We start from the raw sequence: 25,261 nt of genomic DNA on the forward strand, positions 1-25,261 counted from the left end.
AGAACACATTTTATGACCAACTTATGCAGACATCCAGGTCATTCCAAAGGGTTCACTTTTTCTTGCAACTGTACAACAGCAGCCTGCATGGCATATCAGAAAGTGAGCAATTAGCCTGCCCCCTGGTGGAAGGAAGATGCTATTTCACTTTAATACAGCAGCTGCTTCGTGAAACTTCCAGAAGATGTGAAAAAGAAGAAAGCACCAGAAAGTTCTGACAAAGGATTTTTTTTATTTGACATGAAACACATCCAATGACAGTGTGACAGTGTTTTTTGTCAAGTAAGACATGTTGTTAGAAGTTATCGCACCATTGACTAGTTGAGAATGTCTCTGCTGCAGCTCGACGATGCATAGTGAACAGACAGTCGCTGAGGTATACATTGTGGGCCCTTGAGTTTTCTTTTGTGTGAAAGATTCTAATTTCATTACCTCACATGTACATTTGTGCTTAGAATAACTTTGGAGGTTTGAAATGAAACGCTATTCTTCACAACACGACACCTTGAAAACTGAAATAAATATTAAAATGGAAACGGTGGATATGTCAGGTTGCATTGTTCGTGTTGAGTTGTTGCCTGTTGAGAACATTTTCATCAGATCTCAACGAAAACTGGTGATGATGAACAATAGAGTGAGATGTTGGCATGGAAAAAGAATGACTGATTTTCACACATAAAGGGCATCCAGGAAGAGACCTTGTTTGTTACGACATTGGAGGACAGAAGCCTGTCAACCTTCCCTTATTGAATAGCACCAATGTCTATTGAAAAGGCTTGAAGGCCAACATGACATTATAAAACTTTATTAAAACTTGTCGGAGTTAAACAGTAGCAACAAAGCAATTTTCACACAGCAGCTCAGAAGCTTCACTTTGTTATTTATGAGTTATTCTAACGTGCCACACATACAAGTCCTCAGTGTCCGTCACTGAATGAAAAGTGGTTCATGTTTTGTGCTGAATGCCAAGCTGCTTCAAAATCAAACCAGCTGTTTGCAGAAGATGTGCCGTTTTAAAGTATTAGAGAGAGTAAAAAATAAAAAATCAGTAAAATATTGAAGAAACTGCTAAAAACTATATCCGATTCCAATCTTGATTGGAAAGAAAAACAATACAGTGGTGGCGACGTAAAAGAAAAGAAAAAGGAAATGTTCAATATTCTTGTTACAAAAAACAAAACTTGTTGCACCAGATAAGCCAAATATCACTGAGTAAGCCGGAAACACACACACACACACATTCTCTCATGCACGCACACACACATTCAAATGATAATGGGAAAGTGCACATTGTTCCTGCCAAAGTAATCTGAAACCTTTTCTTCTCTTGCAATGTGAAACCTTTAAATTAACAATGCAGAAAAATGCTGTCAAGTATGAAAGATCAGTCAAGTATTTTCGACAACGTTCATATCCATGTACACATTAACACCAGTAATATTTGACCTCTAAAATACAGTATACAGACAACATCCTTACCCTCATTTATTGCCTCCATTTGGAATTTTTTTTATAAAGGAGGGTTCTGCCATTTTTTTCTTTTTTTAAATCACGGTTTGCTTACTGATTGTTGTTCATTCCTAATTCGTTTTGTTCAGTGTTACAGACATTCAGAATTGGTTTCAATGATCATGATATGAAATGAGAAAGGCATGACCGCAAACGTCTTAGCAAAAAGAACAAGAAACCGCCCCTCCCCCTTCCTCTAAAAAGAAAAATGATATGAGTTATAAACTGCCATCAGATTCCACATGTGAAAAAGTTGGAATAGTCCTTTAAATACACTAATAGCACTGCTAGAAATGAGGGATTCAACATAAAAAAGTACTGAAGTTCCACAGGTTTAGTAAGGCAAAGTTCTGATATTTTCTTTTTTAGACTGTTTGTAATCATACTGTGAATATCACCATGGTGCAGTAAAAGGCACTGACTTGCCTTCTGAAGATCTACATGAGTGTAACCGGCTGTAACGCTAACATGTGGTGAAGGATGCTCCTTGCTCTATCATGGGAAACTACACACCGACTGCAAGCTAGCGGCTCTATTATGGCCCGCAAACTGCTGTTATCCTGTTGACCGGAAGAAAATCTCTACTTAAGGTCCACTTTGTTCTGGAGCTTTCTATTATATTACACTCTAATGAGGACTGACCAACAGAGTCCACAGCTAACAGTTGTTTTGTTAACCTGCATGTTAACATTGATTGCATTTCAAATAAGCATGCACACTTAAGCTCTTCTTTAGAAAAGTGTTGCTTTAAAAAAAAATGCATAAGCACTTCACAATCATCAGAACTATCGAACGGACCGACTTGCACCAAAAGTGAATCCTTTTGTTTTCTGCCCGTCGAAGATTGCCCCTAATATCGAGGTTTGTACGTCTAAGAAGAACGTCTTTCTTTTCCCACACCAACAAACAATTCAAGTGTATTTTTTTAGGACATTTTGTAACGTGTGAATGCCGGCAGCATGTCTGCTAAAAAACCCAGTATGTGATGGGCGGTGAGAGCCACGGGGCATCTGGTGGTACTTTTTAATACTGATGCGGATTTGCTCTCATGAAAGCAGAAAACATGGGGGGGAGGTGTCTCTTGAGGCAGGTGAGACAGGAAGTGGACTCAGAGGCGCGAGGACTTAAAGTGCAAGAGGGGGAAAGTTCCAGCTCCTCTCAGCAGTTCCTGCCCTCAAGAATCGAGGGGTTAAAAAAAACAAGAGAAGCACACGATGATAAATGGATCAGGATAAAAACCAAGGAATGGAAGGAGGGGAGGATTTGCCTCTTGGATGAAAGCGTGTAATTAAAATGTCTTTAAAAAACATGATTTTGCGTGAAGTGGGATGAAGATCAATTTCAGTTTCTGAGAGGGAAGCACGTTCTGCTGACAGTACTCGAGCTGTATTTGCATTCCCACATTGTTTGGTGTTTTGAATGTGTGTGTGAGCTTTAAAATGGGGGCTGCTACTGAACGCACCCCCCCAGTCCTCCTCCCTCACGTCTGTTCTCAGAGCCCGGCTCAGTTTTTCTACATTTCCATCGGTTGGTGAATCACATGTTGTAGGCCACGTAGATAGGGTCCAGTTGGTCGGCCAGGAAGGAGTCTCGCAGGTGCATCCTCTGCTTCTCCCCCCTGGAGTTGATGGGGATCACCCCGGGGTCCACGATGACCACCACACCCACGATGAGGTGGTGCTCCTCCAGGACCACGTTGGTGACCAGGGGCACCAGGTCCAAGGCCTCCTGCTCCGAGCCGCTCAGCTCCGCCACCACCACCAGCAGGTTGGTCCACGTAAACACAGCGCTGAGGGGAGAGGGGTCATGTGATCTCTGTTAGTGTGTGAACTACAGGCTATCGCACAGCGGTGTGTAAGAAATATTATAGATACAAAATCTAATAAAAACAATGTTGTGAGAAGAGGGTATTATCAGAAGAGAAAATATATATTTTCTAAGATTCAAGTCATACATTTACGATACAAACCTTTTGATATTTTCTGAGATAGAAAGAGTTAATGGGAATTATCTCTTAAATAAGGAAATACAGAACATGTATTGCATCTGTCGATTCTTTTGAGAGTCCTAATTTACAAAAGCTATCACATCATTGGAAATTCAAATGTGTTTTTTTTTCTAAATAGGTATGAAAAGCTCCTTGAGTGCTGATGTTAATATGGGGATTTGGGGCAAAGATCACAAGTATTTTCTTATTGCTAAATCCTAATTTATACTTCATTTACCACTTTAATCTTAAAGTATATCAACGTTTTTATTAAATATTACATCATCCTCCGGCTTCGTGCTTTTATTTTTACACCTACAATGGCCCAATTGTGTCATTGTTATGCTGTCTTTCTTTGTGAGATGTAAAGAACAAATATATCATTCTAAATATATCTCCAATAAAGAGCCTCACCTTTCTGCGATGCAGCGGTGGGCTCGTGAGACAGACGTCTCGATGTCGATCGGGTGATAGCGCAGCCCCCTCAACTCCAGCGTTTCATCAAGAGAGCCCACCACGAACAAGGCATCATGACGATCTGCAGCAGAGAAGAGTTTCAGAAGCTTTGCAACAAAAGGATATGTTGATATCGTGATAGGCAAAAAGGCAGTGAATGAGGTCAGCTGTTTGTAAATGTCCTCTCACCTCCGCTGGCGTCCAGCAGCTCCGTCCTCTTGATGAAGCCCAGGTACCCCGTCCTGGCCCACAGGGTGTGGGGCTCCCCGAAGGTGAGTTTGGTGTTGAAGTGATCCGCCTGCAGGCTCTCCTCCCCGTAGATGGTGTAGTAGCCACTGGCACTGTGAGTGCTGCTCACCCAGATCTGACACACAAAAGGTGAATGACGTCATTTTTAACAATAATGAGAAATAAAAAAGGGCTTAATTTCATTATGAATAATCTTACAATCAAGTTTCAGACAAATCAATCATTTGGTTTATAAACTGTCATCAAATTGTGAAAATGTCGATCCGAGATCCGTAAAGTCCAAAGGGAAGTCTGTAAGTGTCTTGTTTTGTCCGCTCAAAACAAAGATATTCACTTGAATGTGTTATAAAACAGAGAATCTCAATATTTGAGAGGCTAGAAAACAGCATAGTGCCTTTGTTTAGTATGATCAATTATGTTAACGATGAATCAATGAACGTAATAGATGCAGATTATCATTGCAGCTCCAATTCAAATGAATGATTCTGTTGAAATAGCTTTGCTCACTTAGCTCTGTGTGGGTGGAACCACTTTGTTGCAGAATCATAAGAGGAATATTAAAACAAAGGTGAAATGGCGTAAACATCAGCATCCCATGATCCTCTCTGTTCACTCACCTCTCCGAGATGTGAATCTCCCAGCGGGCCTCTGGTCTCCGGGTTCACTATGATGACCCTCACTCCTGGAAGCATCTAAGAGGAAACACAAAGTGGGACTTTAGCTTCACAGATAAAACCAGCTCCTCTACTTCCTGTGGGTCTGTGGCCAGTGAGAGCCTCACACTCATCAGGGTTTTAACAACAATCAATACTTACAGTGCCTGACTCCATGAGAGGAAGACTCTGTGGCGCTCCTCGCTCCACCAGCCTCACCCTGAGTGACACAAACAAAAGATGGACCTGTCAATCATTCTGTTTGATCTGAACAACAAGCAATGTTTGTTTTCACCAGAGGATCATGGGACAGTTAGGGGTTTCCAGTCTTACCTGTCGTGGCGCAGAGACTTCATGTCCACATACACGGTGGAGGGGTCTGGTCCAGCAGTGCCCTGAGGATGCAGAGAGGAAAATAAATACTCTAACATCAAAGAAATCCATCTGAACATGAAGCCTTTTGGCCCGTTTAAGTGAAAATGTAACACATTTGAATGGAGGGTAAACAGTGAATGACTTAAATTGTTCAAGATGAAACACTACAACACAAAAATGAGTTTAACTAGGGAAAATGTATACGTATAACAACAATTCAGTGTGTGTCCGTGTGACTCCAACCTGCAGGCAGATGGCGAGGTTGACCCTGGAGCCGAAGGCGGTGCTGACGGCGCGCGGCGACAGGCCGAGATCTTTGAAGAGCTTGGAGAAGGACTGCGTGAGAGCAAGGCGAGGACGCTCCTCTGCGATCACCACACAGCTCCGCACGCACGACAGATTCAGACCCCGCGCCTGGAGACACACAGGAAGAGGTTATCACACTTTGAACAGCAAAGTGAAGACTGAGCCTGGCACCAACATGAACTCAGCATTAGTGGACGTTTTAATCCAAAGTGCTTTTAGATATTGAGCGACACTGAACCACAATAACCAGATTTATGACTCTAAGGAAAATAGATGTTAACTTACAGATCATTTAATAGGTAAGCAATATATATGGTTTAGTTTGAATGGTCTGAAAGTTTTGACAATGTAGTAGAATTTACTCATACTAACTAATAGGCTTAAAAAGGGCCTATATATTGTTTTTTATTGATTAAATCAGACAGGTGTTAATTGGTTGCCTTGAGAGCAGATATGATCGTCTGCAACCAATTTGTAACAGTGTTGTTATTGTTAGAGTAGAGACAGGGTGGGGTACCACATCATTGGGTGTGTATGTGTGTGATTCTGACCTTCAGCATCTCTGTCTGCGTGCCCAGGCCTTTGGTGCAGAGCTCCATGACGGAGTAGGAGCAGAACGTGTCTCTGATCTTGTACTGACTCAGCGTGCTCAGCCACAGAGGCAGCGAGCTCTCCAGCTCCAGGGGGGGGATAAGGATGGACTGGTGACCTGAGTAAACACTGGGCAAAAAACACACACTCGCTACAGCAACAACTTTTACAGGAACAGCATGTTATATAGAATATGATATTCAGCGTGTGTGTGTGTGTGTGTGTGTTACCTGGAGAGGCACCACAGGACGAAGCCCAGGCCACAGTACGGGTCGAGGCAGATGGCTATTTGGCGTGAGGAGTAGAGCTCACACTGCAGCTTGATGGAGCGACACAGAGTGCTGACTGCAGCGTGAGACATCTGACAGGAAATAGACATGAACCATTAAAAAAATGCTCTATGCTGTTAACAAAAACGACAAAGTAGGAGCAAATCAATTGATTTGTCCCTTCATGTCATCATATATAAATATGAATATATATATAAAATCATTTTTTTTGAGGGCATACAAATCTAATCAATTCAAAAAATGTTATATCAATGCAAATGACTGTTAATGAATAAGTAGATCCCGCTACCCATTGAGCGATAGAAATAATGACAATAAATATTAATTAGAAAATATTGTGTTAGATAAACAGTAGTAATCATAAAGAGAACAATACTGATACTAAAAAAAGGAAATATAAAAAATAAATTAAAGAATGAAAATGTAATAAATAAAATACAAAATATACTGTTATACATCAACGCTGTGAGTATTTTACCTTGACTCCAGTCAACATGCCTGTGGTGGACACACTGAAGTCCAGGTAGGCCAGCATCTCGGCTGTGGGGGGTTTATAAATGTGTGGAGGCCGCTTTCTGGGGAGATCATCTGAGAGAAGAAGGAACATAATTGTAGTTATTTGTACTGTAACTGTTATTGTTTGCTATTGTGGAGCAAACAGGAAACCTTGTGGCCAAATGGAGAGCACTTTTCTCTCCATGCACTCCTAGAGTTGTATCCTTAGGGTAGTAAAGTTCACAATGCCTAATGCCTCTTAGCTGTTATCATTTGAACATATAGATCTCCAGCACCTGTATCGATGATAGTGGGCCACGTCTTGACGTTGACGCTGGCAGCAGCCTCCCTGGACCTGAGGATCCTCATGAGAGGCTGAGTGGTGAGGATGCAGGCTGCTTTGCTCACCTGTTGCACCAAACACACACACAAAGACGTTTCTTCATTGCTGCAACATGGACCTCTGGTATAAATCCTCCATTCAAGGAGATTACTCTATAATGCTCTGGTAATGTTTGATTGAAAAACATTGTGTTAAAATGTACGCTTTTAATTCGAAATATCAGTGGTGTACACTCACGTCGATGATCATGCGCACAGTGGGGAGGGTAGCAGCCAGGTTCTGTGGGTGAGGCGGCCTCACCGTCACAGGGATGACCCCCGCATAGAGGCAGCCGTAGAAGGCAGCTATCAGGTCAATACCTGCAGAAAGAAGAGACAGACAAGACATCTTTAGGTTTGAAAGTGGGCGGAAACATTTGGAATAATGCAAGTACATAACTCAGAAAAGTAATATAACAAAGGTATCTAGTTTTAAGACATTTTAAGGTGGAGATGTAACATATTTGGCCTTTTAATAAAAATACAAGGAGGTTGGCTGTCTACAATGCTGAGTGGTGTGTGTGTGTGTGTGTGTGTGTGTGTGTGTGTGTGTGTGTGTGTGTGTGTGTGTGTGTGTGTGTGTGTGTGTGTGTGTGTGTGTGTGTGTGTGTGTGCGTGCGTGCGTGCGTGCGTACCTGGGGGATAAAGCAGCACCACATTGTCTCCTGTGTTGAGGCCGCCTCTCTCCATTAGGGTAGCTGTTATTTTCTCTGCTCTCTTGTGCAGCTGAGCACAAGTGGCTGTGCACACCGCCACCCCCTACAGAGGAAAGAGAGGAAGTACAGCTAGCTTACACCCAACAACATGCAAATCCAATTCTACCAGTACAAAATAAAGAAAAGTATGCCCTGTATGTGTTACTATCGACTTCGAGTGTGTGTTTTATCTACCTTTGCATTGAGCAGCACATACAGGACATGGTCTGGGTCGGTTTGAGCCCTCCATTGCAGAGCATCAGACAGGAACTGGTGCTGGTAAAGAAAGAGTGTCATCACAAAAACATTAATGATGGATTGACTTCATTCATAAAATTGCACACTTAAAAGCTGCATCCATGGCAAATAATAACCCATTTAAAACATGGTTCAACAGATAGATACCAACAAAAGCTTGTCCACATATATCATCCAACCAACAGCCAAAAATAGAACGGCTCTCAGGGACAACAGATACATTTGCTCAACAGACTTTGAGAGGAGAAAACATATTCTGTGAGGATTTGAACCTCTCACACAGAGGGAAAAACAAGCGCACAACAGGAGCATTTCCTTTTTTCTGCCCGGTGCGGGGTCATGCTGAGACCATCTGCACCTGCAGCCACTAACAAGCTATGGGCCTTTTAAACACAGGGTTACACCAACTTTAAAAAGCATTTTTTTTTTTTAAAGTGTACTGTTTCTCAAGCAAAGTAACAATCCAGTCACTTTTTTTTTTTAAACAAACACTGATATTATAAGACCAAATAGTGTCAATAAACTGAGGAACTGGCCAGAGCACGGGATCAAACAAGACACGACGTGAAAGCAAAGAAAGGTCGTTAAGGCAGACGGCAAGTGACCATCAGGCAACATGTAAGGTAACAAATAAAGTTCACACATTGACTCACTGGACGAACAGATATAAGCGTCAGCGTTGTCATGTTTAAATCTCTGGCCAAAGTCATCCTTTGTGCCACTCTCTCTCTCTCTCTCTCTCAGTCAGACAACAGGTCAACACTGATCAGGAGTCACATCATGCAGACCGGCTGCCTGTCCATCAGGCTATGCTACACATGGGAGCATCACAGTGAACACTGCCAGCAGAGGTGCACACTGACAGTTTTATTTTAGGGGGTGATTAAAAGATATTTTAATTACATCATCTTTAAAGGTCACAAATGTTAAGAGACTGTTTATTGTTACCTCCTCAAAGTCTCCATTTTACTTTATCATTATGAAGTAGATGTTGATTGCCAGGTTGCCAGTTCTTCATAGACATGAGACAATGTACTTTTAGATGTGTTACTGCTGCCTATTTAACAATTAAAGTAGTCATTGCGTTTTTGTTTGCACTAAGTTTAGTCGCAGAGTGGAGAGACCTACTGCATATGGTGCAAGAGGAAAAGACTCTGGACACGATTACTTTGAGCATTATTGGGAATGAATTACGTTTGAATATATCTTGCTATTCCCCATGATGTTCGGAATAAGATGCTACATTTGTAGCTAGTGGTATGTTCTGAGGAAAACTGGAAGCGATGCTGTCGTCTATTACAGTGGAAACACCAATTGAAAATAATAGGGAAGAACATTTTAAAGATGTCTAATAACACCTCAACTTATTGATGAGCTTTTGGTTTGGGGGAACTAGTAGGCTGCTGGAAACTCTAGTTTAAAAGGTGATTGCAGAGGGTCTGTTTTATTCTGTATTTTACATGAGGTGTGTGGACCGCTGCTGGCTAAGGAACCAGCCTGGACAGTCTTATTTCTGCGTCGGGCAAAAGCTGCTGCTGGAGGCTGAGAGGCCGTCGAGGCTGCAAAGCACATCTGACCGACAGAAGCAGCAGAAGCAAAGACGGTTGGGGGGGAAGGCCAGAGCCTTACCATCATGACGGGCCACATACAGAGCTAAAGCCCAACCCAAGCAAAGTTAAAGGCAGAACAAGATAGATTTAGGATCAGACAGGAGAATCAATCCTCCCCTAAATGTGACAGGGTTTAACTTGGTTAACACATTCAGAGCCTTCACAGTTGATACATCAGTCCCATTAGAAAATAAGTGTGTTTCATATATTGTCTAAGGCTGAAATTTATAAATGCATACGCTGATGTTTTTCTTAGTTGATATTCAATTATGTTAAGACTAATACAAACACATACTAAGCTCTAATCTTATGTTATAAACATTGACTGAGCATAGCAACAGTATAAAGTCTTTAAGTATACATTTCTGTCTCATCATCCAGGTGTCAATGTTGGAGTCTTAGATATACAGTAGATTGATATAACTTGATGTAAACATGTCGGGAAATATAAACTGTTAAGTTGTACATTTATCCTGACCAAATCCATTATTAATCATCTGATAAATATTCAGGTGTCAGTGTGGTTAAAGTGTGGTTCTGGGTCTGTGTGGTGAACAGTACCTTTCGGATCAGGTCCTGGTCCTCCACCACGCCCAGCTCTCTGCCGGTTGCCTGGGCGATCCGCTTCCCTGCCACCAAGTTACCGACCAGCATGGAAGCCGGGCCGACGTCCACTGAACAGAGTCAATCAGAGTGTGTTAAGTAACGCTTCCAACACTAAATGAGTGTTTGTCTTACGTTCTGTATTACGCATCAGTGGCTGTGGTCTACGGCGGTCTACCTGGCTGTTTCTGCCGGGGCTTGGGCATGTTGGTCACGCAGGTGTGAGGGCACAGCAGGATGTTGCAGGGGTGCAGGTTTCCCTCCAGGAAGTTCTGCTTGGTTTCACAGATGTGGATGCCTCCGAGGGGCGTCTTTGGGAGGGTGTTGGCCGGGACGAGCGCCAGGCAGTACAGGCCCACCTGGTGGATGCTGTCGATGGCCTGGGAGAAAATGACATGTTCAATTTAATCAGCTGTTCATATTGACTTTGATTGTATGTTTTGATATTCGTTATTGCTTGCTCTACTTTGCTATATGCCTGGTGTAAGAGAAAACCAAATGTTTTCCAAACTTTAAAGACTTTGTTCAAACCCTTTTCCTTCCCTCAAAAAGCTGTACTCTAAATGTACCCATCATGACTTTGAAATACACATAACTAAAAGTATAAAAAGAAGAATCTGTCACTGAAAAAAGTTAAATCACATAAATACTATCATAAAAGATCATCTGAAAATATACTCTAGGGGACATGACAGATGTGATTTTACCTGCAGGACTCGACTCATCCACTGGAAGCTGTCTTCCTCACTAGCGTCCGGCCTCTGCTCTGCCACAATCACTATCCTCTCATCATAGAACACGGTCACAGAGAACACAGCGATCCTGCATGAATGGGAAAAAGAAATGAGCACTCGCACACATGGAGAGGCTGCAGAATATTAAAGAGATGAACCCGTTTGGGGGGTTATACAGGGTAGATATAGAAATGAGAATCCATGCACCCTGTAGAAATATAACAAACACACAGCGCACTGGCTCACAGAAGCGGTCAGTGTCTCACCTCCCCCTGTAAACAGTTTTGACCGGCTCCACTGCCAGCGCGGTGGCCACCAGGTCGTCGGCGTTGTGGCGTCGCCCGCTCACCATCAGCAGCCCCTCAAACTTCCCCACAACAAACACCAGACTGCCCTGTGGAGCAAACGGTTTCACTCAGTAAAGAACATTTTCAGTGAAATTATTATAAAGTATTATAGTGAAGTTGGATGTTTCTGCCTTACAGGTCCAACAAATCCAAGCAGACCGGTCCGAGTGAAAGGTATTTCTCCTATGGGTGCTCCGGCTTGGTTGACGGGGATCACCTGCAGATTTACAGAGGAATAATAAGTTGGAGTTCAGTGCACACACACACTAAATCCTCTTCATCATATGCATTGCAACCCTGTAAATAGCCTAGCATTACCCAGAGGAGATGTGTGTAATAATGTAAACGCCATTTGAACTTTACATCCTGTGTTTGAATAAAGCTGCTTTTCTTCCGCGTTTTGAAAACGATTCTGTTGTGGAGTAATTCTTCTTACTCAGACAGATCTCCTGTTATTTGCTACATGTGTGAAAGGATACTGCGGACAATGGGCAGAAGTGATTATCCTGGTATTGTGGCAAAGATCATATGAGAAAAACAGTTTACATCTCACCCTGGCATTATATTACAAATATATTCCAACATCATTGTGAAAGCAGGTAAATGTATAGTTGAGAGGTGGTTTGTTGCTTTTAAATATTTAAATAAATATAAAACTGGACAAGAACACACTTCAGGAGTACAGTATATGGGAATAAATGCAATGCAAGTTTCAAGATGACTGTGGCTCCATCTAGTGGATCATATTAACCTGTGATTCTTTCCCATCCATCCATTTCTAAACCAGCTTATTTCACTTATGCTTACTATCACACACTTAACAAGAGGAAGGGGACACCCCGTACAAGTAGCCAGGAAGTTAACTCTCAAGTGTTAACATGACTTTTTAAAGAGGTTATTTCTTGTCTCAGGCCAAAGGTTTATTTACAGCACGTCACTAGACCAGATGTGGAATGAGTCATTTAGGCAGTGTTTTAAACACTCATTGTAAACTTCGACGGACCTCGAATGTGTTCTTGGTGACCCCAGGCAGACCGTAGTACATGGTGCCTCCGGCCCGAGAGTTGATCACGATTTCTCCTATTTCATCTGTCTTGCACAGCTGAGGAGGTCCGTCCGGTTTCACAATGCACATCAGAGCTGAAACACACACACAAGTCACAAGATTACATATGTTTACCTGAAAGATAAAGGAAGAAGTAAGTGGTGCAGCTGCAGAGCCAATTAAAACCAACTCTAGTGGCTAACCTCCAGGCATGATGTGTCCCACATCCTGCACAGTGAGAGCCGAGTTCTTGTCCTCTGTGTTCACTCTGATCACCCCGTGGCTCAGCCCGCCCATGGACAGGATGGCCCTGGCTGGCAGCGGAGCGCCTCGCGCACCGGGCCTGCAGGGGAGACACAAAGAGAGGGGACGGTGTGAGGTAATCATAACAGCTCAGACAGCGAGGCAGCAGAAACACATTGTTGAGTTCCGATCAAGCACAAAACAAGCCTCAGCCTCAAGGTGAAGTGGTTTCATTGTTTATCTTGAACTATGCAGAAGTGAGGAATACCACATGCTTGGGTTTAGTTTGAGCTTTAAGTGAATGTACTCCTTGGCCTTCTTCCACCTCAGAAACATATCCAGACTCCGGCCATCACTCTCCGACTCTGTTGCAGAGAAGCTCATTCACTGTTTCATTAGCTCCCGCCTGGACTATTGCAACGGACTCCTGTCCGGGGTTCCCAGCAAAACCCTGGACAGGCTCCAGTACATCCAGAACTCAGCTGCCAGGGTTCTCACACGCACCAAGCCCTGGCAGCACATCACCCCCACTCTCTTCAACTTCCACTGGCTCCCGGTCAAGTCCCGCATCACCTACAAACTCCTCCTCGTCACCTACAAGTCCCTCCATACCCTCTCCCCTCAGTACCTCACAGATCTCCTCCACCCATACATCCCGTCCCGCACCCTTCGATCCTCAGACTCCGGCCTGCTCTCCATTCCCCATTCACGCCTCCGCACCTTCGGGGACCGTGCCTTCAGTGTCGCTTCTCCCACCCTCTGGAACTCCCTCCCTGCTGAAATCCGTAACGCCCCTTCTCTGAACATCTAAACATCAACCCTGAAAACTCATCTGTTCAACAAAGCCTTCTAACATTAACTCACTCTTCCCCCCTGCAATGTAACACTTCCATTTCCGCCCCTTGTTTCATGTCTTGTCCTTATATGTTTCTTTGTTAAGCGACCTTGGATTGTTGATGAAAGGCGCTATATCAATTAAAGTTGTTATTATTATAAAAAAATAATGTTACAATTCTTGAACTAGACATATTTTAACTAAGAAAAGTGCGTAATTTCAATATAAAACAAACACATTCGAAAATCACTAAATGTGCTTATTTAAAATAAATGTAAGTTCGTGGACAAAAGTAACTGTATTTCTTTAAAGGCAAAACTAGTTAGGCAGTCGCATTGAACTCCCTGTATCAGATGCGTTACCTGCGGATGGCCACCGTCAGGGCCTCAGGAGACGTGGCACATGGACAGATTGCCTCTGGCTTCAGACCATGAGACTGGAACACATTCAGGAAGGCGTCACACGACGACACGGACCCTGGTGACAAATAATGGGATAATAAAATGACCAAAACAGGATAGAAATAGTCATACATGTTGTTCATAACATAGTAGTTCTACATTACAAAGACACCATGGTTGAGACTCACATGGGTTCGCTCCATCAGCCACAATAAGCATACGTATGGAGGACAGGTTGGTGTCCCTCTGGTCCTTGTGGGCCATCATGGCCCAGTGGAGGTCACGGCATTTCACCAAGGCAATACGTGCTATCAGAGAGGAAGAGGTCATATATAGGGCACTTACAAGCTGTATTTGTTTTATTAATTATGTGCACATTTTGCATTACTGTTTCCATGGCTTTAGCTGCAAGTTTTCCAATTCTATTCAATTTAGTAGTCTTGTAGGTCATCTCCATGATTAGGTTTCTACTTTAACATCGGCCAAGGGGGTCACGTTTTTGTTTATGTCTATTTGTTTATTGGATTTCATATTTTGGAGTGGAACAAAGCAAAGAGCAGACACACATATTATTCTTTAGTTTCCTGCACAATTGGGGTTTTGACCTTGTTGTAGGTCTGTGCCAGTGCCAGTTTGAAGAAAGACCCTTCATCGGCAATATAAGATGTAAACTTTACAAATGTATAATAATATAAAAGAGACATTGGCTGAACCTTTGTGAAGGTGGACCCTCTGCACCCAGGACATGGGACATGCTTTCATGACAGCATATGGCACTGTGATGGTGTGGATTCTGTTCATGACACTCTGAAAAACAAATACATAGTGTCATTGTAACATTGTGCACAGTACAGACAGAACAAAATGTTCACTAAATCTTACCGTTAAGACGCCATGCCACATGCCCATATCCTTCTTACAGTCCAACACATTGACCAGTGTCTCCCCTAAGACAAAAAACATAAAGACACACAAGTGAGGATTTGGAAATCACTTGCTAACTTGGTAAAAGATTCACCATTTGTTTATGTTTAGTGAGTGTAAGAGAAGTAACAGTCTCTGACCTTCACAGTAGTTACAGGCCTGCGTCAGAGCCTGACAGTGGGTCAGCATGGAGATCTTAGACACAGCAACTCCCATCACTGTCCCCTCCTTACTTGCTTTGTACTGGAAGAGACATACACACAAACAAAGAGCATTTGAACTTGAACATGAGAAAACCTGCCCTTTATTGTCAGGTTGTCTATTTGTCTCTATTCTTTTTTAAATATAGATAGATTTTTATGTCTGAAAGAGCCGTAAAATTGGCAGGTAATATTTGAGTTGCATTTGTGAGGTGATAGCAATGTAACCATTTTTGTTTTTTATATCACCAAATTGTTTTGTGGTTACCTCTATGTAGGCAGTGTCGGTGTTGGCAGTGGGGATGTGAGGCTGCCAGTCTTTGGATGGTTTGGTCAGATACTTTGTGTCCGTCACTACCCATTTCATCCTTGGCCATCCTGGTGAACACAAAACAAATATATAAAACACAGAATTGTTTTAGCTAACACAAAGGAAAAACAAAGTTTGTACAATTGAAGCCTGACAAAATGAACAGTGTTCACTTTGCAAACTGCTGGTTTTAAGGCCAAAGGTGAACAGACTTAACAAGCAGAGTGATTACAGATATATCCGTTTACACAATATGGCCCTACATTTGATATCACATTGTATATTCCTGGCTCCCAAAAAGACTGATACAGACTGAGGCAGCATTAAAAGTAGTGTATTTGCGCAGACTGACCTTTGAACTGGATGATCTCTCCGTTTGGAGACTTGGGCAGCCCTTTGAGGCACACCTCGCTGGTCAGAGCCAGACTGACCCCACAGCTGCCCAGCAGGAAGCCGATCTGCTGGCTGCCTGCGTCCTGTGGACAGAGGGAAGGGTCATGAGACTCACAACACACATACTGTGTAATACTGTGACAGTTGAAAAACACACATGCGGTGTACTGTAGCTGTCAAAACATTGGTCTATAAATAAATATGTATTTAAGGTGATATGAGCAACGAGGCATTATATATACCAAGAAGAAACAAATAAATGTATCAGGAATTGTAGTCTTGTAAAAAAATAGCTACTCAGTTACAATTGACCTAGTTTTAGTGCCAAACAATCAAGGCAACTAATTATCTTCATCGTCATATTCTACACTCAAACTTAAATCCCATATTTTGAAACATTTATCCTGGTATAAAAGCTTTTCTTTATTATTGTTCACTTTCAACTACAATGTAACACACCTTTTAAAAATATGATGTTATACATTTCTTAGGGATTAAATGCTTGGCCTATGATGTCATGATGGTGTTATATAAGATACGTGATTGATTAGAACTTGTCTTTATTATGACTTGAAGCAACATTTTATTTTAAATGCAGCCAACTACAAACGTTCTGCCTTTTCGTCCTCTGTGTTGATCTACAGGTGTGCATACAGTAGGTTCTGCTCTTTAAGATAATCAATAATAAAATCAGATTTTGTATTTCTCTGTGATAACCAGAGGAATTCACTTGACAACAGTGATGTTGTTACCTGTCGTGACAGTGGGACCTCAATGGGCACAGGGATGACCTCGGCTAACAAGCAGCCATAGAAAGCCACCCAGAACATACCAGGGTCGCTGTTGGGATACACCAGGGCTACCTGAGGATCAGAAAAAGGTTATTACTCCGTGTTCCTTTATCGTTTAACAAACTGAGAGGAGACTGACAGACTCTTACCCGATCTCCAGGTTGTAGGACAGGTTCTGTCTTGGTGCCCAGTTTATTCAGCAGTGTATAGGCCAGCTTCAGACTGCGACTCCATAGTTTTCCTGTGGATGAAAAGAGCAATTGATGGTTTTAACTCGTCCTGTTTGTTGTTTCTTATCTGTGTTGTATAACAGATCAAGGATAGCTCAACTCCACAACCCACTGCAGCTCCAGTAGGACACATACATGTAGGTGTTATCTGCTCAAGCCAGAAATGATTGCTCATATGCAAGAAATAAATCTCACATTTACATTTAGCAGACACAATGACATAAATGTTAACTCTGGGCTATACAGATGTTTCTGTGAGTGCTGCTGACCGTATGTGACAGTGTAGAGCGGTTTGCCGGTGACGTCCAGAGCAGTGAGAGCGGGGCTCTTGGCCTGCGTGGCCCCCCAGCGAGCCAGGGCAGCCTGCAGGGCGGGGGGCCAGTTACTGACGACTCCGAGGGGCTCCCCTTTCACCGGGATGATTTGGCGTCCCTCTGGCTTCGGGGTGTTGGGGTCCGGCTGGGGCACTGGACCAGAGGAGAGCAGAGGCAGGAGATGATTAGGAGAAGCCGAGAGCATGTGACATTTATTCCTTAACAGTTTATTAATGTTTTTATATTTATAATAATTGTATAATTGCTTTAGCCAATTCTTTCTCATTTCCATTAATAATGCATAAATGAAGTGCTGCGGGAATCAGTCCTAAAGCACTTCCTCATCTTGAAGTCAGCAGGTTTCTTAGAAAGGTTTAGTCAGATGCCTATATGTTAATAATAAATATGTTAATAAATACGATGTATAAACTTTACTTAAACCTGTCACATGAAGTCACATGAAGATTAAAACCTTAGGCTTGCAAACTATTCAAAGTCCAACTTAAAAGCTAGAGGAAGTAACGCTAGGGGGAATGCCTCTTTGTATAAGAGTTAAGCACACAAAATCCAGTTGGTATGTTGAATTTGAAAGGGAAGAAGGGGGAAATGCACACTAATGTGCACATATGTATGAAAAGTGAGGGCTTGTTCCTCGGGTGATTTCAGTTCAACCCATTTGTTGCTGACAAAATGAATGCACCCTTGTTATCTCACCTTCTACAATTTCCTCAGAGTCATCGAGGAAGAATTCGCTGAGTGGTGGTCTCTTCGGCCGTTTGAGTGTGTTCAACAGCTGCTGGATCTTAGTGGACACTCTGCTGTTGACAGGCACGCCTGCACAAACACCAAGACAACAGCCACTGTCACAAACACATGAAAACAATCAACCAAAATAACACAAGCACACACCCACACATGCAATTCTATTGTAACACAAATGCTAATGTCATGTATCGCACACTCTCACACAGGCAGAACCAATGGCACTAGCACGCAGGCAGGATCAGAATCAGCAGCAGGAAGGAGTCGAGGGAAATTGGTAGGACACAGATTGGACACTCTTTAGGAAAATCAACTATATACAAGGAGGTTCTCTATGTCTAAGCCTAGGACACGAGACAAACATAGAGACAGAGAGAAAGACACCAGGCTGGAAAGCAAGCTGGGGCTCTTCAGCATCCCACCCTTTCCCCCGATTTCGTTTATATTACCTTTTCTTTTTTCTTTTTTAAATGAAAGTCAAGACAGGGACAGGATTAATGGACCCAAAAGAAAGAACACAGATATCTGGGATTAGCGGCGTTCACCACACAGTGGAATGAGGATATGTTGAAGATGATTCTGGGTGAACATGGCCTGATGGTTTATTGATTTGAAGGCACTCGAATCAGCTTCGTCACTGCAATGCTGTGAACCATAGGGTCAATGCAAAACAGAGAACGTCACTCAGCTGCCATGATTAGCACATGCAAATGGTTTGACCTCCCAATCTCAAGATCCATCATCAGATGACAGATATCAAATTCAACACATTTCAGGGAATAGAAAACTACTGTGATATTTTCTATGCAAATTAGAGGAAATGCTAACCCTTGTTAAAACATTCAAACCACATATAGGTATTTATAAACATATTTTTCTTGTGTGAGTCTACCGTCGGCAGTATCCATCATGCTGGAGCGGCTCTGTCCGCGACTCATGCCTCTGACGGCTGGAGGCAGGTCCACCCTGGACCCTCTCTCCTGGGGAGTCGAGGATGTCACATCTGGGGGGACGCTGTTTTCTAGAGAGACAAAAGGAGGAGGTCATACATGGAAACAACAGCTAGCCGTCACTGCTATGTATCTTGTTACATTAAAGGTTTATTAATTATGTGTACCTATGCGAGTGTGGGCCAGCACATCGGCCAACACGGAAGCAACAAGTTGGGCTTGGGGTTGGGACTGGGACTGGGGCTGGGACTGGGACTGGGGCTGGGGTTGGGGCTGGGACTGGGGCTGGGACTGGGACTGGGACTGGGGCTGGGGTTGGGGTTGGGGTTGGGGCTGGGGCTGGGGTTGGGGCTGGGCCTTGGGCTCTCCATGGGAGAGGGTGGAGGACGCAGACGAGGACGTGGAGGAGCTTTGTACGGAGCGGTTGATCCAGTAATCGGGGCTCTGCAGGCTCTGGGCGAGCACTGCACTGAGAGCTGCCTTTCTGCGCAGTGAGCCATCATCCTCTGATGCAGAGGATGTGTCTGATGGAAAGAGAAAATCTTGAATATTTAGATGGTTGTCTTTAAAGTATTTTACCCCAAATGATACAGCTATAATGTGGCTTGACATCTTTCTTCAAAAAGGTGGAGTCAGCTACGGAGAAGCACAGGCTGGGATACAGGCTAAAGCCACACTAAACACAAAGGATCACCGTGCAAACAAGCACTAAGCACCATTTCATAAATAATCTCTGTTAATATTAACACGCATAAAAACAAAACACACATTGCTCAAATAAAATATGACATCCTGCACATGAAGGAAGGAGTAGATTGATTCAATGAATTGAACAGCTTAAAATCCCCAGAGTAGTGTCAACACTAGGCAAAAACGTTTTAAATGTTGTGTTTATTTATTTGTTTAAATCCTATCAGTGTGGATGTAGCCACAGTGTCTTGATCCAGAGACTACTATTCAGTGTGTGGATCTAGTTTTTACCTGGAGGTGTGCAGTTCTCTATGGGAGACTGGACAAAGGCTGAGCGTCTCTTTGTAGGCATCGGTAGCGCCATCTTCTCCTCCTTGTGTTTGGCCAGGGCTGCCTGCACAGCCTCCGTGTGGATGTCTACATAAACAGCCAAGATAACAGAGAGAGAAACAAGTGAAATATTCAGAATTAGAGGAATAAAACATAGAGGGTTGCCACGCTTGTTAAGGCTGCTTAATTCTTGTGTTTAATGACTCTTTAAAGTATCTCTGTGTGTATGCTGTGTACGCTGTGTACCTGATCTGTAGCGGTCGTCCCTGGCCCCTCCACTGCGGTGTGCACGGTGGTGTCTGGCGGCTGAAGATGTGGAGGGGCCCGGGGCCTCGGGGCTGGGGCTGGGGTCAGCACTGTGGCCTGGGGTAAGCTGTACATCTGGCAGAGACAGATCCACATCTACAGGACAGAAGCGGGTAAGTCAAACACATGTAGGGCAACATTAATTAACAACAAACAAACATGAGACTTCTTGCTTTACATAATGCCATTACACTTACATGTAGGCATTAATATTATATTATGCTCTCTAAATGTAGCCTGACTACAGAGCCTCTGAGCATGAAGTGAATTAGGGACATGTACTTGACTGATGTGACTTGTACTGTTACGCAGTACATAAAACTAGGCTAGATTCAAACTAAATATATTTTTAGCAAACTCCTCCCAGAGTCCCGGTGCAGATGATGGTTCAGAGGGATAAGGAGGCCCAATGGGACGAGTGCCGGAGCAGGCGGTGACCTCTGGAGTTTCAAACCAGCTTTGACATTCAGAGCAAGCTGCCCATTACAAAGCAGGACCCTCTAACAACCATGGGAATGTAATTCAAGTACTAAATATAGAAATGATCCATATGAGATTTAGATTCCTGCAGTGCTTTTCAATTCTCTGTGTGCGTAATCACGTCACATGTGTCATGTGGTAGCGCAAGCCCAAACAGGCCAAGGTTAAACTAGGTTGAAAGGAAGTGAAATGTTCCTCTCTTTTTAAAATGAGTTTACAGTGACTCCTCGAGAAGGATTTCTTCATGCCGATGCTAATGTGGTGCAATTCTTCCTGAGGAAACACCACACCCTCATGTGAGTCAGCTGACCGAGAGAAGTGAACAGATCATCTTACCAGCGAGAACAGAGGTGACTGTAGTACAGTGAAACTCTGGTACTCCCCTACTTCTGATAGTAAAGTGTGAAGCAAAGTGTGTTGAAAGCTTAACTCATTCTGTGACTTTATTCTGGAGATGTTCTACGGCTGTGCAGATATAAGAGAAATTGTTACTGTATGCTTTGTTATCATTGTGTCATTCCCATGTTGGCCACTAGAGGGCCACAGAAAGCCAGAAATTCTATTTGACAACTTGGACAAAGAGAATTACAATCACACTGTATACTCAGTGAAGCTACTTTTTATTGAGCTGAAGAAAATATATATTTTTTTTTCTTGTTATTTCCCTGTACAGATGGTGAAGAAGAATCTTTGCGTAGATGAAACATCATGCATACTTAAGTCAAGATTTGAAGAGATATTTTTGAAGAAATTACTTAGTTTCCCCATGCCAGAGTGACTAGCACCAACAATGCTGGAAGAGGAGGTAACAACTCAAGTAAAGAAAGAAAGAAATCGAGAAAGGTAAGAAGTGAAATAAGGAAAAGCAAAGAGCAGAAGAAGAGTTTGTCTTACTTGGCATGTGTGGGATGTAGGAGGCCATCAGCTTGGATTTCTTCTTCTCATATCCCTTCTGTGTGATGTCGCCTAGGAGAGAGGACAGCGACACCACACCGTTAGGTTAGTCATAATTACCACACAAACACAGATGAGCCAGATGTAGTACAGACAACACTCCTGTGACACACACACACACACATACCATGTATACATCACTTCAGGGGACATTACATTGACTTACATGCATTTCCTGGAGACTTATCCTAACCTTAACCATAACCAACACATGCCTAACCCTAACCCTTAACCTAACCAAGTCTTCACCCTAAAATTAATGATTCCCCTCATGGGGACCTCCAATTTGTCCCCATAAGGGAGGCGAGTCCCCACACGTGACTGTGTAAACAGATTTAGGTCCCCACAAGTATAGTAATGCTAGGCCACACACACACACACACTCATAATAATAATCCTCTTTAAAACAAATCTACTGATGTCGACGGCTCAGTCCATTTACAACGAGGCAAGGAGATAGCACAATTGTTTGGCCTTACATTAGCCCCGGCGAATAAACATGATGAGTGTACAAAAGCCTCCTCCAGGCTACGAAACCCAAATATGATTACAGCAACTAGCAGATAACCGAGCGTGGCAGGAACAATGGCAACACTGAAGGCTATCGGGAAGAAGGGATAGTTAGCAGAGCAAAAAAGGAAGCCATTTCAGTGGGTTTCACATGGGACTCAACAGTTTATCTCCCCCACCCCCGTCCCCCCTCTTTTTCCCCACTGTACACCCAGCCCTTCCTCATTTGGCCTTGGACTGGCCGGACTCTCACACACCGCTAACAAAGTTTGTCGGAGAGCAACAGAGGCAAAGTCAATTTAACTGGGACCCCCAAAACACACAGTGTGCTTGTGCAGCAAACAAGCATGCAGGGCACACCCTTTACAGTTCACTTACATACATACACACTTCCCTTGTACACACAAACAATCCCAGTACTGCAAACTCTCTGTTATTCCCCTCCCGCCGTGTCCAGTGATAACACCGAATGCTATGTCAAGTGCAATAGTGCCAACAGACTGCTTAGCCTCAATCCCTCCTCCACACTGTGACAACTCGGAAACCCTCGTCCAGCCGACTGACAGGGGGAGGACATGGAGAAAATCACAGATAACAGGCAGGGTTGTATGGGGTGAGGTGATAAACACCTGGCAGGAGGCACTGGCAGATTTGAGTGGGAACATAGGCCGGTGTGTGTGTGTGTGTGTGTGTGTGTGTGTGTGTGTGTGTGTGTGTGTGTGTGTGTGTGTGTGTGTGTGTGTGTGTGTGTGTGTGTAGAGAGAAAATGAGGAGAGAGAGAGATCAGGAGAGACAGAGTTCAGCAGCAGATTGGAGGGAGGTGGGCTGGATAAGCCGACACAGGGTGGGGAGTCCCGAGTGTGACTCAGTTTCTGTGTGTCTTTAAGCTTTCACACAGAAAAACCACTGAATTAAGAAGAAAGCTCCCCAAAGGGTTGAGTTTGTAGATTTGTATACTTGTATTCCTGATCCTTTCCCATGCAGGGAAGTGAGGTTTCACAACACTGAGAAATCACAAGGAACAGGGGGAGAAAGAGGGAGTAGAGGGAGTGCAGGGACAGAGAACAGCAGAACAAAGTCGGAGTTTAAGAGGGAGTGAGTGTGTGATTGAGTGTGGAGTGCTTTGTCCTTCTCTGCGGCGTAAGAAAGATTTGAATGGGGGGGGGGGACAGCAGTGACTTCATGCCTGGGTACACACACACTGACCTGAAATGGACTTGTGATGAAAGACAGAGCAGTAATGTGTTAGTCGTTTTCTCTTTTTGTTTTGGCAGTGATGAATACAACCAAGTATATTTACTTTACTTGAGTATTTTATGCATCAATATACTTCTACGCGACTCGATTTTGTAAGCCAATTGTGTCCTTTTTGCTTCAACACATTTATCTTCCAATTTAAGGTATAAGTTACTTTGCAGATTCAAAATATAAATCGAAGACGAATCATTTATGATGTTACTTAATGATACAAGTCAAGCAACCCAGCAGTATGTAAGTCATTGTCATTAGCCCCACTTTTACCAGCTGCTAAATGAAATTGGTAAACACATGAATTCATCATTATCTCGAAATGAGCCGTTTACATAATGAAGTGGCCTACACTTTTGGAAATGTAAATATATTTTCATGCTTAAAATGTTGCATTTTTAATTGGGATTGATTCAAGATTTTTGAGTGCCGGACTTTTACTTGTAACAGAGTATTTCTACACTTTTTGTATGGTCACTTCGTCTTAAGCGAAAGATCCGAGTGCTTCTTCCACGTCTGGACGCTACAGGCTTGTTAATGTGGAGATAAACACTCAGACAGACGTGCAAGCGCAGCAATCGGCAGCAAATTGATTGTCGTGGACTGGAACGTCATTGTTGTTGGAGACTGGGTTCTGTCCAGCCCAGTGCTGGTGTCCAAGTGGTGCCCGCAGGGAGGAAGGGAGGCATGGAAAGATGGAGGGTCATTAACACAGACAGAGCAGAGTCTGTATTAGGGTGAAGGCATAACAACGGGCGAAGACTGACACGACCACAGCGGCTCTGTGGCTGTCAGTGGGTAGAGACAGCGAGGGTCTGCACTGAAAGAGAGCAGCTGCTTTAAGACAGAGGGAAAGCTGTGTGTTTTGAGAGCAAGAATGTGGTGTTTTGAGTGCGAGCATGAGCAAAACAGTACAGTGACTGTGAGTGACTGTGTGCGTGCGTGTAATCTGAGGTCAGGGGACAGGATATGAGCGTTACCCCACCCTGTGTGCGCTGCCAAAAAATCGTCTCCCTGTGCTGTCTAGAGAAAGAGGAATGTGCTGATTGGAGAACACGGTGCTAACGGCGAGAGCCAACTGGCCAGGAGAGCGAGCCCATTGGCCAAAAGCTCCCCTGAGGTGCAGGAAGCGAATGTATTGGTGTGTGTGCACAGCTGGTGCAGGTTAAGGGGTGCTACAGTACACAGAGGAACGAATGCTGACAGGAGCAGAGCTGTATCACAGGCCTTCTCTGTGAGATGTGTGTCAGTGTGTCAAACCAGGATGTGTGTTGTTGGCCATGCATATCATTGACATATTCATCATAGTTACAGTAGAGACAGGTTTTCATGCTGTGTAGAGAGATGAGCCTCCAGAATTTGGAAAGGCGAGAAAACAAAACACCTTGCAAAAATATTACACATTCAACCACAAATCCCTGAGATGCTGATTCACACGGGACTAAAATAATCAAATAATTCCTGCGTCAGTGAAATACGGTAGGTAATTGAGGTACTGGGCCATGTGCATAGGATTAAGATCAGAGACGTGGTTAGTGCCAATAGGGCTTTAGACGTATGAATGATCCAGTGACTGAGGTCATCTTTAAGCGACTGTCATAATCCTCCCTCCTGTCATCTAGGGGTTTTACAGTTTGTCTGTGTGCAAACAGGCCAATGCTGAAGAGCTCATTCAAGTGAAGTTGACAGTGACCTGATGACTTTTCCTTTAAACTGCTGCTGTTGACCTCTGACCTCAGGTCGAGTCAGACGGAGGGCTGATCCTCTCACAGCTGACACACAGGGTCACAGAGGGGATACACACAC

At 43.5% G+C, this 25,261-nt stretch overlaps 1 protein-coding gene across 2 annotated transcripts in view; it reads right to left on the minus strand.

Moving 5' to 3' along the window:
* Positions 1-212: 212 nt before the first annotated feature.
* dip2ba (disco-interacting protein 2 homolog Ba) overlaps positions 213-25,261 on the minus strand; it is a 45,955-nt gene continuing 20,906 nt past the window's right edge. Inside the window, exons 2-39 of one of the 2 annotated variants that reach the window (XM_034209034.1) lie at positions 21,638-21,709; positions 20,204-20,359; positions 19,919-20,044; positions 19,105-19,461; positions 18,880-19,008; positions 18,437-18,448; positions 17,940-18,059; positions 17,181-17,378; positions 16,831-16,922; positions 16,643-16,753; positions 15,850-15,973; positions 15,456-15,565; positions 15,128-15,230; positions 14,946-15,010; positions 14,777-14,870; positions 14,252-14,371; positions 14,025-14,139; positions 12,788-12,927; positions 12,543-12,679; positions 11,676-11,756; positions 11,459-11,586; positions 11,166-11,280; positions 10,637-10,838; positions 10,417-10,529; positions 8,183-8,263; positions 7,928-8,051; positions 7,492-7,613; positions 7,208-7,319; positions 6,895-7,004; positions 6,357-6,487; positions 6,087-6,255; positions 5,473-5,643; positions 5,188-5,249; positions 5,017-5,074; positions 4,819-4,893; positions 4,142-4,316; positions 3,911-4,034; positions 213-3,298 (exon numbers count right to left, since the gene is read on the minus strand). In XM_034209034.1, the coding sequence (XP_034064925.1) occupies positions 3,046-3,298; positions 3,911-4,034; positions 4,142-4,316; positions 4,819-4,893; positions 5,017-5,074; positions 5,188-5,249; positions 5,473-5,643; positions 6,087-6,255; positions 6,357-6,487; positions 6,895-7,004; positions 7,208-7,319; positions 7,492-7,613; positions 7,928-8,051; positions 8,183-8,263; positions 10,417-10,529; positions 10,637-10,838; positions 11,166-11,280; positions 11,459-11,586; positions 11,676-11,756; positions 12,543-12,679; positions 12,788-12,927; positions 14,025-14,139; positions 14,252-14,371; positions 14,777-14,870; positions 14,946-15,010; positions 15,128-15,230; positions 15,456-15,565; positions 15,850-15,973; positions 16,643-16,753; positions 16,831-16,922; positions 17,181-17,378; positions 17,940-18,059; positions 18,437-18,448; positions 18,880-19,008; positions 19,105-19,461; positions 19,919-20,044; positions 20,204-20,359; positions 21,638-21,709 (4,787 nt within the window). In that variant the 3' untranslated portion in view covers positions 213-3,045. The remainder of the gene's footprint in view (positions 3,299-3,910; positions 4,035-4,141; positions 4,317-4,818; positions 4,894-5,016; positions 5,075-5,187; positions 5,250-5,472; positions 5,644-6,086; positions 6,256-6,356; positions 6,488-6,894; positions 7,005-7,207; positions 7,320-7,491; positions 7,614-7,927; positions 8,052-8,182; positions 8,264-10,416; positions 10,530-10,636; positions 10,839-11,165; positions 11,281-11,458; positions 11,587-11,675; positions 11,757-12,542; positions 12,680-12,787; positions 12,928-14,024; positions 14,140-14,251; positions 14,372-14,776; positions 14,871-14,945; positions 15,011-15,127; positions 15,231-15,455; positions 15,566-15,849; positions 15,974-16,642; positions 16,754-16,830; positions 16,923-17,180; positions 17,379-17,939; positions 18,060-18,436; positions 18,449-18,879; positions 19,009-19,104; positions 19,462-19,918; positions 20,045-20,203; positions 20,360-21,637; positions 21,710-25,261) is intronic. The other variant, XM_034209035.1, reaches the window with a different exon arrangement.

This window comes from Gymnodraco acuticeps, unplaced genomic scaffold (assembly GCF_902827175.1).
Source record: "Gymnodraco acuticeps unplaced genomic scaffold, fGymAcu1.1, whole genome shotgun sequence".
Classification (NCBI taxonomy): domain Eukaryota; kingdom Metazoa; phylum Chordata; class Actinopteri; order Perciformes; family Bathydraconidae; genus Gymnodraco; species Gymnodraco acuticeps.